General features: G+C 35.5%; 1 protein-coding gene across 1 annotated transcript; it reads right to left on the bottom strand.

Annotated features, from left to right (window-relative positions):
• Positions 1-423: 423 nt before the first annotated feature.
• Positions 424-14,585, bottom strand: WDR88 (WD repeat domain 88). Its single transcript, XM_083794800.1, has 11 exons — positions 13,478-14,585; positions 12,754-12,864; positions 11,298-11,386; positions 9,419-9,482; positions 8,802-8,940; positions 8,307-8,436; positions 6,056-6,240; positions 4,625-4,707; positions 2,284-2,352; positions 1,782-1,874; positions 424-643 (listed from the first exon to the last, which is right to left on the bottom strand). Exons 1-11 carry the CDS (start codon positions 13,583-13,585, stop codon positions 506-508), a joined length of 1,209 nt encoding a protein of 402 aa, XP_083650926.1. The 5' UTR covers positions 13,586-14,585; the 3' UTR covers positions 424-505.
• Positions 14,586-14,715: the final 130 nt, after the last annotated feature.

The raw sequence follows: 14,715 nt of genomic DNA, 5'->3' as shown, positions 1-14,715 counted from the left end.
AAGTTCATTTGCAAAATTTTTCTAAGAAGTATGGCAACAGGTTAAAAAAACATTTATGGTCTTCTTCATGGTTTTACTCACAAAACTCTGTCTGATGTCCACTGAAAGCAACTGTGTGTGCCATAGTAAAGAAGAACAGTTTATCTAAAGAACGGAAGGAAACCTGTCATGATTTATACATTCACATGTATTCTTTACTAAGCTGAGATTGGAGTTATAGTATTAATTTACAATTGTTTAAAATTTACCAAAGGACAAGTAAGTAATTTTGTTTTCTACTACCACGCAACATAAATAGATTTCAACTCCTGGGCAGTTGCATTCTTTACATGACAAGTCACGGCTATTCAATGAATTAGTACAGCAGTTTATTGTTCTCCATACAGAATACCACAGTAGCACAAGGTTAGAGGAAGCCCTTACCTTTGTATGTGCAGTATATAAAGATGTACAGACATTCCATTTATACTTAGATATGTTAACACCCAAAGACTGCTGGATGAATTTAAAAATCAGGAGAGATAGAAGGTGGCAATGGCAAAATACGTGTCACTGGAGAAGACAGACGACAGAATACACACTTGGATATCATTTCAAAGTCACCACACTGCAGGCTTAAGAAGGGTTTTTCGCATTCTTCACACTGGTGTAAATATTTTTAAAAATGGTATTTTAGTAAATTTTGCGATAGATGTGCATTATTTCACTCATAAAAGTATGTCTCCATATACACACATATCTAGGCCTGATTTTTGAGATGCACTAGGTGTGTATAGCTGTCATAACTTTACACAGATAGTGCTGCTGAAAAAAACTTTGCTGACCACACACAGAAACGGAGTAGACTTCACGAGTATTAGAGCGCATACAGCATTAATTCAAAATTCAATGCTTATGAAAATATTTATAAAAAAGTTAACATTATTTTTTTCTAATTGTTTGATATACTTTAAATATTGCTAAAAATGCACCAAAAATCCTTTCTAGTACCAACTTTAACTGTATTCTCAAATTTCTATCAATGGATACTTTTTAGGAGTGCACACAGTTTCACTGCTGGTAAAAGCTTAAAAAGCTGTACATTGCTTTTGAACAAATGTTGTTCAACAGGAAAGCCTGATTAAAAATAAATATATAAATATATAAATAACAATTTTCTTTTTTCCATGCAATTTCACTTAGTAGTTATTGATAAGAAGAAAAACATACAAGAGATCTTGCAAATACACCATCAAAAACAACTGAGGAACTATAAAGAAAAGCACATCTCAACAGCATTAAGCTTGTTAACGTTCCACTTTCCTAACATCTATCTGCTTATAATTCATGTTTCAGAGGTCAGAACACTTACAGTCTCGGTTTTAAAAAGCAACTAATTAGAATGACTGTAAGCTGATTTATGTTCAGAAGAACATTTTTATTACCGTCCCTGTCTTTTTAAGTTTGCAACTCTTATATAAGCAGGCAGTTACTCTGCAGAAGCATCAAGCATAGAAAAACAAAATATATTTATTTTTAGAGTTACACATAAATGTCTTACTGTGTTTTCTAAAAACGAGAATGCACCTCTACATACAAATTGGTGTCCTTCCCGCAATCAATTTAAAAAAAAAAAACCTACATTCCACTCCCCAAAAATGATTTGAAAATCTTCACACAGAGACAAGAATCACAATCAATTTGTGTTTTCAGTCAGCAAATCTTACAGCTTTCCTCTAAAATCCAAATTTTTTGTTTTTGCATAAATTATGAGGTGGGGTTAGAAAATAAAATGATAGAACCTGAGTGATTTTTGAGCCTTTTTCTTTTCTGCTTTCTATCACTGAAGGTATGTGATCCATCTTCTCAATATTCCACAATCTCAAAGTAGAATCCTGAGAAACAGAAGCAATTGTTTTGATGTGTATGCATATTACCAAAACAGTGACCTACATCATTTTCAAGAAGATGAAATCTCATTTTATCAGATGAGCTCTCACCCTGAGAGTGCTAAACTATTTCACATTTAAGTATCACATCTTTGGAAACCTTAGCAATCTTAAAACCGCATGCACATTTTAAAATAATAACACATATTGATGTGTTATAACAAATAAAAACATGTATCAAATTCTTAAGATTTCCTCTAATTACTTGAGGTAAATATTGCTTAGAACTTAGAATTTTTATAAGCAACTTTACCAGTGTTAATTTTCATCAAACCACAGCTGAAAACAAGGGATGAAATCTTCACATCCATTTATAAGTTGGCTCCTGAAACCACATCAGGAAATTAGCGATTACCTTTGAGGCTGAAAGAATCCATTTCTTGTTTTCACTAATTGCAACATCTGTCACCCAGTCGCAATGACCCTACAGTAGAGCAAAATTTAAGACAAGTAAAAAAATACTTTTCTAATAATAACAACAACAATCTGTACCATGCATTCATTTTGAAATGCAGAGAGAAAGTTTTTGTCTAAACTTCTCACATCAAGTCAGGAAAAAACATTTCTATGAAGCTCATGTTTTCCTACCTATACCTGAAAACAATGGCTGTTATAATCTCTGGAAAGCAGACCACCGGTTGTAGCAATCAGAAGCACTGCATCTACACAGTTAGCATGGGTTTAAGCTCTATTTAAGGTCTTTTTTTTTCCTACTTTTTTAAACAGATTACTAAAGAACTGTACAGAGAGAGAGTTGATTCCTCATACTCATTACCTTAAAAAAAGGGAAGGGAGGAGGACTTGAGGCTGTTTTGCATGTGAAAAGGGGGGGGAAGAGATCTGGGAACAGGCAGCAACTCTCCCCATTTCAAGGGAAGGAAACCAGTGCTGGAAGCAGGCCAAGTCAAGCAGCTGTATCGGATATCCTCGTTTTGACAACAGCAGCACTGCTGATTTGAGGTTAACGGCATTGAGTTGGCATAAGAATAGAGACAGGTTAAAATCTCAAATGATGTGTTTACTCCAGTGAAGGACGTTATTCAGACATGAATGGAATTAACCGATAAAATTCCTAGAGTTTAGGAAGGCACCATGTCATTTTGATAGACTAATGCCACACCTAAGAATTAAATTATAATAGAGGAACAAGTGTATATTTTTCAAGCACAAAGTCAAACATGCATACATAAAATGTAAGCGCTATTTTATAGCAGAATCTTTAAAACATGTTTTTAAATTTAGTTATGAGCACAGAATATATTTATACCAAGGCACAGATACTAAACTGGAATTCTCCATAGTTACAAAGACATTAGCATTTAAACAGATGCCTTCTCATTTTATGGGAAACTGAGTTACTTACAGAGATTGCTGTGAACTGGGAAATTTGCAGTAGTTGTACTACGTAAAGCACCTATGCTGTGGAGAATGTGTGCTGTTACTGTTCAAAAGGTTTAATCACTACAGTTCCAACTGAGGAGGGTATGTAAGCTTACATTTAAGGTATCAGGTAAGGCACAAGCTTTTAAGATCTCCCATACAAAGATGTTATCTTGAATGCAAACAACAGTTGAAATTTATTTTTAAGCTCAAAAGACTTTTAAGGAAAGCAGTCTTTTCTGAGATATGCCAGGTGGGTTTGTTCATGAGTGTTAACTCATTTAACTCATGTTAACGTGAGACTTAACTAAGCCTCGAACAGTGTATGTAGTAAGTCCAAAAAACAAAAAACTCTGTTGAAATCAGATTTTCACAAGACAGGAAAGAGGCAAGGTTGCAAATCTGAACTCTGATGTTATTGTAAGACTTCTATGAAATTAACATTTGCAAAATGCATATGTAAGGTTAGGAACACTGTTAATCCTTTTCTTCGACTCACATCTGATATTTAATTGAAGTCTTGTGGATTGTTTCCACTAAAATAAGAAATGAATGAAAGGTAATATAATACGATATGATACATTTGCAAAAAATAAACTCATGATGGCACGCAAAAAAAATGAAGGTAGGGTGCTCTTTTTTTTTTCATGCAGATATTACTTACCTCCTCAAATTTTGGGTGGTATTACCATGGATCTGAAAGAAAAGAGCAGTCCTAGCTCTAAGCAGGGATAGCTAAATACTGAATAGCTACCTCACTTACAGAATTGATCATCCTATAAAGGACCGTAACATGGCAGACCGTGTCCCAGTCAATACAGGTAGTAATATAAAGTGCGTAACCTAGGGTCTGAACTAAACCTGACAACCTCAACATTAGTATTTACAGTTTTTGGAATGCTCCCCTTGTAATGTACTATTTTCTGCGGACATATGCAAGCATGTAAACATAAAGCCATACACAGTATGGCATTTTACAATTAATATATGCACTATCCAGACTCTTGTTACTTGCTAGAATAATCTCCTAAAACATAAGCACAACTCCATTCATATAATTATTAAATAAATTTGTTCTTAAAAAAAAAAAGTAATAGCATATCAGTAACTGACTTTACAAAGGTAGTGTCTTTGTAGGTAATTGTGTAAAAATAGATTGTTCTGGCAAATTAAATCACAGAAATCCACAATATATTCCTGCCTATATCTGGAAAGGATGGGCAAGGGTATCTGGTATCAAAATACACAATGCTTTTAAAAGAGCGACACGTTTTAAACCTTCTCATTAAACTACTGATCAAACAAGACCTCAGTACCTTTAAGCTTAGCTTTTTATAGCCTGCATCTGTTTCCCATATAGCTATAGTTTTGTCATATCCGCCAGACACAACAAGTGATGCTGAAATATAAAATCAGAATACTATATTATATATTTGCTTTGTCATACAGACTAATAAAAGAGACTCCTTCTAGCAGTGAGTCAGACTTTGTTAATAAAATTTAAATAACGAGCTATTAGTCATGCTTTAACAAGATATTAAAAATTCCTTTTGGCTATTTGTTGCTAATGTTCTTGGTTTTGTAAATATAAAACATAAATTTAGTAAACACACAAATGAGTGGAAATAGCACATGAAATTTTTATTGTCTTAGGAAATCAACAAGATACTTTGTTTAAAAGTTTAAATATAGAGAATATTTTCAGAATTGTTTGGTCAACTCTGAGTAAAAACAAAATACTAAGGAGTTTAGCATGGAAAGCACGTTTTTAAATTCCACCGTTCATAGGCCTATTTGCATTTACATGTCCTCAAAACACACGTAATTTTTCCCCCTACAGGGTTGCTATTTATTTATATGAGCAGTCTAGCTGAGAAGCCACTGTTTGGTTATGCCTGCAGATTGATCAGGCGTCAGCAGTTCAGGAGTCATCTTTACTAAGTATTCAGATGTGAAGTTGCAAAAGGAAACAGCCAATTAGATCACAATGTACAGAAACTGGTATTAGTCCATTGCAGTGAAGAAAAGAAAATCTGGAAATAGCAGTTTGCAATAACACAAATTTAATGTTTGTGGAGGGACTAGCAATGGATTGTGATCTAGTGAAAGTAAGGGAACAAAGGCGGTAGGAAATAGCTCTCCACTACCTCCACTCAGATACAGGTAAACTGGGGAGTCTGCTTCTCCCTCCTTTTCTCCTCCATTTTGCCCAAGCATCAAGGAGACATCAAGTGCCATGTACCAAATTGTCTTGTATAACTCATAAATATTTCTACTTTGAAAATAGTAGTTTACGTGCTCCATCAATGTAGCCATGAAGTTTTTCAGAAATACATTACTGGCATATATTGTTTGCACTATGAAGTAACTTTAGGGGGTACTTCATTACAGATCAGTACAATATTCACTGAAAATGGTGTTTAAGAGCTAATATTAGGAGAATATCTGCAAGTGCTAAGTTAATCTTGTAGTAGTATTGTGCTTTTATTCCTTTATGGTCTTTTATTATCTCTTGATGGGTACATCAACTAAGCAGTGTTCCAGTGCCTGAAGTAGTGGTTAAGACAGAAAATAGACCATCAACTTCAATTTACTCATTTACATGGACATCGTTTTCTCATAATTAAATATGTTATCTTGGAAATCACAAATGACTTCCATGATTAGAGTGGTCACTTGTGGTTCATCTGATATGTGACATACATAGATATTGAGATACACCACGTACCGGTATGAAGATAACTCACCATCTTGGCTAAAAACACAGGAACTAACAGAACCCTCATGTCCTTGGTTCAAGGAAATAGGTTCATGACATCGAAATTCTCCTGTCTTTATATCCCATATTTTTAAGCTTTTGTCCCAGGATGCTGTGCACAAGTAACGACCATCAGAGGTAAAGCAGCAATCTGAGATAGCATTGCTGTGTCCCCTGAAACACAGATAAAAATACCAGAACAGCGAGGTTTGGTAACCATTATAAACCATTATAAAGTGAATTTTAACTATATGAATAGTTTTGTAAAGTTTCCAGAGCTGCTTACAATCCCACAGCCAGCATGGGTTTAAATCCCTTATTTGATTAAGTCATTTTTCAGGTGTGAACCCTGTTTGTTCAGCAGCAAGTGATCAGTTTCGTTGTTGTTGTTGAACACAGATTAACAAAAAGCTGTTTAGCAATTACAACACAAATACACTTTATTAAGAGCAAGTTACCAAAAAAGCCACTCATAAAAAAAAAAAAAAACAGCATGCATCAACCTCTACATACTCAGAAGAACAGGATGGATCAATTCTATATTGAAATCTAATTTTGGAAGCAGTGATACCCATGGGAAAAGAAATCTGGAAGTTCCAGAACTGGATGAGAATTCTAGGGCTTTCTGAAATCTACAGTGGGGAAAGGATTATGAGCATCTTTTACAGGAAACAGTGCTGTTGTCACTGTGATTTAAAATAAATATTATTACAAAGTTCCATATTGAATTTCCCATCCAAAGTAATTCCTAATCTCTCAAAAGACAATTTTATTACTGTTTAATGGCAGTCTTTGTTTATTGTTTTTATAATTCAAAGCTAAATTAGTTGAGTTTATTTAAAGACACTGATAATTTTAACAGCTGATTTAGTATCTGTTGTTGCACGCTTTCTTCTTAAAATGATAATAATACCCTATACTGACATCATTTTTTGATATAATACTAATTTCAGTGAGAGATATACGGGTTTAGCATGGGAAGGCTCCAGAGCTCATATTAAGCATAGCTGCTGGTACTGGGCATGACATTCTCCGAAAGTAAATAGGGACAAATAATCTGGAAAAGCAGTATCTAAACTCAGAGAATGGCTATAATTGGTTCACTGTGAAAATGTAAGTATATATTGATAGGGTCCACAGCATCTGTTTTGAATTCATTCCTATTTCATACTTCCATTAACAATGTAGATAATGAGATAAAGAGATATGGAAAGAAGCCTAAGAGGGTCTGCAATTACAGGAGCAAATATTAAAATTCAAAATGACCTTCACAAATTGAAGAAATGATGAGGAAAATAAAGGGTTATAATAGTCTATACAGGAAACAATGCTGTAGTCACTGCAGTTTGTGAGAGTGTTACAGTATTTTAATCCATTATCTAGTCTAAGGGCTTGTCTGACCACGTCAGTTTGGTCAAGTCTGACATTCAAGAGTAACATACAAATAATGAACTGCACAGATAAAGGGTGGGAACAATAGTCTCTCTATCACAGTCCTGCAAAAAGGATGTGGCAAATACTGACTCATCTTCATCATCATGTTTTCAAAAAGCAAGAATAAATCACATCCAATATGTATGATGAACAGAGGTATACTCTATGAATAGTAAGTAATAATACTTTTTTTTCTAGTTAGAGGGAATACTGTTTGCATTATGGGGCCATATAATTCAAAAAAAATGTGGACCCATTGTAAAGATATCTGAGATGTACAGCAAAAACAATCAGAAAACGAGGAAAGAATAATTAAACGAATAAGGATGGTTCTGTCTTCTGAAAACATGAGTCAGTAGATATAACAAAAGTTCTTGCACATGTATTCAGAAAACAAGAGAATAATCTGTTCTCCATGTCCGAAATGGTTCTAAAAAGAAGCATGGGAGTTTAAGCTGCAACCAAAATAATCCAATTTAGGAAAATTCTCTGTATTAGTTTTGCTTCACTCCATTATGTTTTTTAAAGACTTCATTAGTCAACAATTATAAATTTTTCCTAATTAGTAGAAATCACAACCAGAAGTTTATACTTCGTATTATATTGCATATACTTATTCCACTATATGTACTTGAGGACCTAGAAGCACTAAAAAATAGCACTAGAAATGCTTACAGACATCAGAATACATTTTTGTTCAACTATTTGCATCAGGAAGCTTGAATGGTAATTTTAATCATGCTTTTCCATAATTGTCAAATATGCAAATAATACCATGCATAATTAATAATAGTATTGTTTCTTACTCATTAATGGTGACTAAGGTGGATCGAGTTGTCATATCCCATAGCTTTATGGTCTTATCGTATGATACTGAAGTCACTCTTTGGTTATCCGGATCAAAACAGCATCTCGTGATCGTACTTCTGTGATGACCTATGCAAAGACACCCAGTGGGACGATTACTTCTAAGGACTGCAAGCAGTGCTAGGAGCTGATTCAGGAGTGGTAAAGTCCCTGACCTGCAGTCTTGAGTGGAAGCCTCATGGGACTGAGCTCTCACTAGTTAAATTATATCCAAAGGGAAATTATGCTTCAAAAAAAGAATCACTGTTGGTCTAATTTTGGCCCTATTATCTCATTTTATAAACCTACTGTGAAAAATGATGGGCTTACTATCTTGCAGATAAGCTTATTTTGCCTTTCTCACATAAGGGTATTTGAACTGAGCTAATTATTTTTTCTTGTAAGAAATAGAAAAAAATCATGCATAAACAAGATATAAAAGCATTAAGTCTTACCTTGGACATGTGCTACCACTGTTGCACTTACTACATCAAAAACAAATATGGCATTACCTTTGTCTGAGCCTGATACCACATATTTACCATCCCATGAGATATTGCATGAAGTTACAATGCCTTCATGTTCTATTGTCCACTGAAGAGAAAAAAGGTTTTAGAATTATGCTGGAGGATTAGAGATAAAACTGTATAACAGCAGACTTTCTATAATCTGTAAGTACGCTTGGAAGGAAGGGCTTTGATATTACTTTATTTTGGTGAAAAGTGATAGAAGTATTTATAACCAATTTTTCTATTTTTACATTAGCAATTAATTTAAAATTAGACATGGACACCCTGTTCAAATCCTAAAAGTTAATTTAATCAATCTTAAACATATCTTCTGAGACAGGTTATTATTATTATACCCATTTGTATCTGAAAGAACTGAGACGTTCAATGAATTAATCAGTATCAAAACTAGGACTAAACATTAAGCCTACCTAGCCATACTGTATTGTGCTAACAAATAATGTTTATTTTTTAATTTTATTAAAAAAAAAGAAAGAAAAAAAGAATTATAGCTGAATTCTACAGTTATACCTTCTGCAGGATGTATTCAAAAAGATACCTACAAGCATTTTTCCTGTTTCCATATCCCAAGCCTTGACAGTGTTATCATAGGATGATGTTACCACTCTAAAAATGACAATGAAAACAGCACTCAATGTTTTCATTTTAAAGGAAGTTATTTAGAAATAAATGACAACATTTAATTCTGACAATGATTTAACATCCTCATATCCACTAATTTAAAATAGACTTTTAAACACAGCAGCAAAAATTATTGCCTACCTTAGTGTTCGCTTTTTAAAAGGATTATTTATATTTCAGATAGAAACTGATAATAAAAATATTATCTACGCAATTTTCAGTGCAAGCAGTCAACTCAATTTCATTTAATGCATTACAAGATATTTAATTATTTCTACCTTTAGAAAAAAATAAAGCCATTATAATGTCTTTCTTTAATGAATGTGAGGTGCTCGTGTCCCTAGATAGTTGGGGCTTTTTTTGGATTTTCAGTAGTTATGTTGCTGGGTAACCCTCTACCAAAGACACTGCTCTGCACAAACACAAAGCCACATTATACAACAAAGCTATTCAATGAAGTTTACTAAAAGAGACAGATTTCCATGAAATGGGAGGTCAACAATTTTTCCCTCACAGTTTTATTAGAAAGATGTCCAAATACCTGAAATAACATTTATAATTAATGTCACTGGATAGGACAAATTTTTTGAGTACCATTGTGGCATTTTAAGTTAATGTCACTTCTATACATTTCACCCAAGAAACTTTACATTCTCACAACTAAAAACACAATTGTGTTAGTAAACCTATTTTTATCCAATATGTGCGTTTTTCCTGCAATCAGCACAAACTCTGCTCCTAAATGGAAACACTTAACACAAAAGACCACATGAAGGTTACGAATGGGTAGCATGTTCAATTGGAAGGTGGTTTCCAGAGCCAATGGTATTTTACTTGCTGTTAGCAGTATTCAAAGATGTAGACAATGGCAACAGGCAGTGTAGCACTTACACTATTCAGTGATCAAAAAGGTGATTAGTCAAATCTCTAACCTGATAAAGACTGATTTAAAGTACAACTTAATGATAAAATACGCCAGAAATAGTACCCATGGAGGCAATGCATAACCTATTTAACCAAGTATTAATATATATTGCAGTTGTCTTAATTATCATGCCCATAGATTGACACTGGATATGATGCATTTCTTCTGGAATTGACTTGACAGGCTTAATGGAAATGTTATAGAATATTAATAAACAATACACATAGAAAAGACCTCTTATGACCACATAAAACTCACCAACAGGTGAACCCCTGAACCGTGGCTAATTCAATGCTGTTCTTTTATACAAATAATACATGTTTACATACCCCTTTCAGAACATAGGGCATAGACTTCCAGCTCCATATAACTCAAAACCAGTATTAGATACGTTTTTTGCCCTAAAAGAAGTCACGATCTATCGGACTTTTCCACCATACATTTAAGACAATGAAAGATTCACATTTACTCCATTGGACACCAAAGGAAAAACAAAAGATTTCAGAGCTCCTGTACAAACTGTAGGTGAGATCAAGATGAGATTTATGGCAGTTTGAGTGGATGAAGGAGTCTGGCAGTAAACAGACTGCTACTAGAGTCTGGGCAACATAAGGGAAAGTGCAAGGATAGAGAGAATTAGGAGGAATATATGAAGGAAGAGAGATGTAAGACAAAGTGATAATGGAGCAGAAAATTAAGCAAAAAAAGTTTGATTCTGATGTAATAAAAGTTAGGAAACCATAGAAAGGATTGAAAAACTAACTGATTTGTTTTACACCTTGTACAAAGTGTTTCCATGTGCAGTGAAATTTAACCTTGAAAACCACACAAATTGTCACGCTATATTTGTATAAATTGCGATAGCAAATAGTCACCTTCTGTCATCAGGACTCAAGTTGCACTCAGAAATTGGGGCTGTGTGTTCTTCTTCAAAAACTCGAACAGGAAAACCTTTGGCAACATCCTTGAATAAATCCAAAGTAGTTTGATTAGGAAGTGCTTTGCTAAGATTGTGGAAAAAATACAGATCAACAAAAAAAAGAAAGAAAAAAAAACCACAAAATAAAGCTTGTGAAATAAGCAAGGTTAGTCTTACTTGTATTATCTAATCTGAAAATACAAATTATAATTTATTCTTGCAATATGTTTCCCAAAAGTCAGTCATGAGTATCATTGGGTTCAGCCACTGACAGTCATTCTCATCAGTACTGGCACACCAAGCATTTTCTTGCATTTCACCACTCTGCCTATATTTATCTGCTTCTACATCAGCCTTGTCCAGGTGTTGGTGTCAGGACTGTCTTTTTGTTTTGTTTGTACTGAACCAACCAGAAATCCCTTGCTGAACTACCACAGTACAGATAAACAATTAGACTGCAAAGATTATAGAAACAATGAAAAGTTAGCTGAAGTAATGATGAATACTGTCTCACACCCTAACAGCAGTTTCCTCTGCTCCTACTGATACTCCAGCACCAGTTAAAATCCTATGATCAGCCTGGCTTCCTCCACCTCAAATCATTCCCCTCTCCTTCACATATAGCATCTTCCTGGGTCAATTATATTTCTGTAGAGAAATCTGTCTCTCTCACACCAACATTCAGAATTCCTACTTACCATCTTTGATTTATTCTTTGCTTTTTTTTTTTTTTTTACCTCCCTTGTTCACAAGAAAGTTGATGGGTGATTTTTATTTTTTTTTGTTGTAATGAAGGCCCACTTAATTGCCTTCCATCTTAAAAACAAATAAACAAACATAAAACCTTGTCTTCAGTCTTCCAGCTGAATATACTGGAAAAATATTCAAAAATCATTCATTTTGAACACTTCCTTATACAGTGGCGGTGATGTTCAAACACCTAAAATTTGGTTTTATTTCCTTTAACTCTTTGTTAACTCTTTTCCTACATGCCTAACTGCCATTTAAGAACGTCCTTAAGGCATTCTCTAAATTTCTGTGCTTAATTCCTTTCATACACAAACATACATTTATCTAACATAACCATTGACACCTCAGAGATCTACCTTTCTACTTACAGCCCAGTTCCTTCTGTCCATATAAAAATCTCCGACTCAGACCACAGGCAAATAATAAACTCCCTTCATTGCATAGGTGTTTTTACATTCATCTTTGATACGTGAATTAAATTTGGCAATTCTGACTATCCCTCCCTTTTTTAAATATGAACTGTCAAGTCTAAGAGCTAGAGTTGCTTCCTTACAGGGACTTTCACTTCAAGGAGCTATTTCACCTATCAGTAGCAATACCATTTTATGGAATTACCAAAACTGAATGTGTTGTTTTTTGTCATTGTTGTATTCATAACATACCCAGAGCTTCACTGTTCTGTCGTAAGAGCATGAAAGTATTTTTGTGTCTTCAGAGCAAAAATGGCAGGAGCTCACAGTATCGCTGTGTCCTCTTAAAATTTTGTATTGTAGCTGTAAACAAATAGAGCAAAGTTTAGGAATACCTTTCTTTGAAATCATTTTTGACAGCTTCCTCCACAAGAGGGAGCATTAAAACAACGACCGGAGCAGAATTTCTAGGCTCCACTTATGTGAGGAGTTTATGTCCTTGCCCTGGCGCTGGGCTACACCTGCTTTCACAACCACCTGGTCGAAAAGAAATGTTGCTGGATTTGATTGTTCTGGAGGGAAAGAAGCTGTTTTTGGTGGTGGTGGTTTATTTTCCCCGATTCCTCTCTCATGCAAAGCAAGTTTTATTTTTAAATTTTGTTAAGTCTCTCTCAAGTCTTTCAAAACCCCTGAAATGTTTCATTGATCTTGGCCCATCAAGCTGCAGGACTAAAGGTCTCAGGCTGCACTGCTTAGCCAAAACCGCTAAAAATGTTATGAAAGATGTATTTTGAAAAGGCTTTTCTTCAGTCAGTTGGGACTATGACTGTCTAGCACACGTTTTCGTGCACTAAACCATCCCCAAACCACCTGCCCTAAGGGTTAACCACTCGTGAAGCAGCGCGGAGCTCTCCAGCCCTCAGCTTGCAGGAGCCCCGACTATGCTGCTACGCAGAGCCTGCCGGCCCCGGCCCACCTGCGCCGTGGGCTCCTGGTCGCCCCAGCGCCCCGCGGCTGGGATCGGCTCCGGCTCCGGCTCGGGCTCCAGGGCCAGGGGGTCCCCGCGGCTGCCCCCCGCCGCCATGAGGCCCCGCGCGCCGCCTCAGCAGCCCCGCGGCGGGAGCCCGCCCCCAGGCCCGGCCCCGCGGCCTCCTCCGCGCGTCTGTCAACGAGCTTATTCTCACGTTTTCGTTCCATCCTGAGGTGTTCGACTTTACTTTTACAACCCCAAGGGTTGAGCCTACACAAGACTATTAACCACCTTGCTCTCATCAAGAGCTGCCACAAAGCTGTGGACAATGAATAATTCTTATTAAGTCAGTCACCAAAGAACTACTATCTCCAACTGTGAAAGTCAGTCATGAAGAACTACCATCTCCAACCATGAATTTCAGTTTTTATTCATACGTTTCAGCAGGAATGTTGGTTTGGTTTCCTGTACACGTGGAAGGAGAGGTTCTGTGTGTCTCTTAACAGTCTCTTGTAACAGCCTCCTTTTTCATGGGTTGTATTAAAATAACTCTGCGAGATGACAAGCATTTTTTAAATGTACTGTATGAAACAAAAAAAAGTGATGTTTTAATTGTAATTACATAACATTGCCAAATAATGCAGATTATAATTAGAGTACTAATCTGGTACTAAGGTATTAAGGCTAATGGAACCTTAATTTCTGTCAATGTGACAACTTATTAGTTTAGATCTGCTTCAGCAAATGCAATACATAATTAGGAGACATAAAAATAAATTCAAGTACAGCCAGATACTGGAAAACTGCGATCTGAATTTCTACATTAGACTCAAAAAAACAGAAAAAAAAGAAAAAAATAGGCTTACCCAATGCAAATTTTACATTTAATTAAGTTAGGAAATTAAAAACTAAAGCAGACAAAAAATTACCCTCCAGCATTAGAATAAAATAGAACAGTTCAGGTGGAAGGGACGTTCAAAGATCAAGTCCAGCTGCCTGACCACATCAGGGCCACCCAAAAGTTAAAACATTACTGAGCACATTGTCCAAATTACTCTTGAACACTGACAGGCATAGGGCATCAACCACCTCTCTAGGAAACCTGTTCCAGCATTTGACCACCCTCACAATAAAGAAATTTTTCCTCATGCCCCCCTCTGAACCTCCCCTGGCACAGCTTCGTGCCATTCCCACACATCCTGAAAGATCTAATTTAGAGGTCTTAGGCAATGACTTACTGTACA

Source organism: Anser anser, assembly GCF_964211835.1.
Source record: "Anser anser genome assembly, chromosome: 11".
Taxonomy (NCBI): domain Eukaryota; kingdom Metazoa; phylum Chordata; class Aves; order Anseriformes; family Anatidae; genus Anser; species Anser anser.
This window is presented reverse-complemented; position numbering and strand designations above follow the sequence as displayed.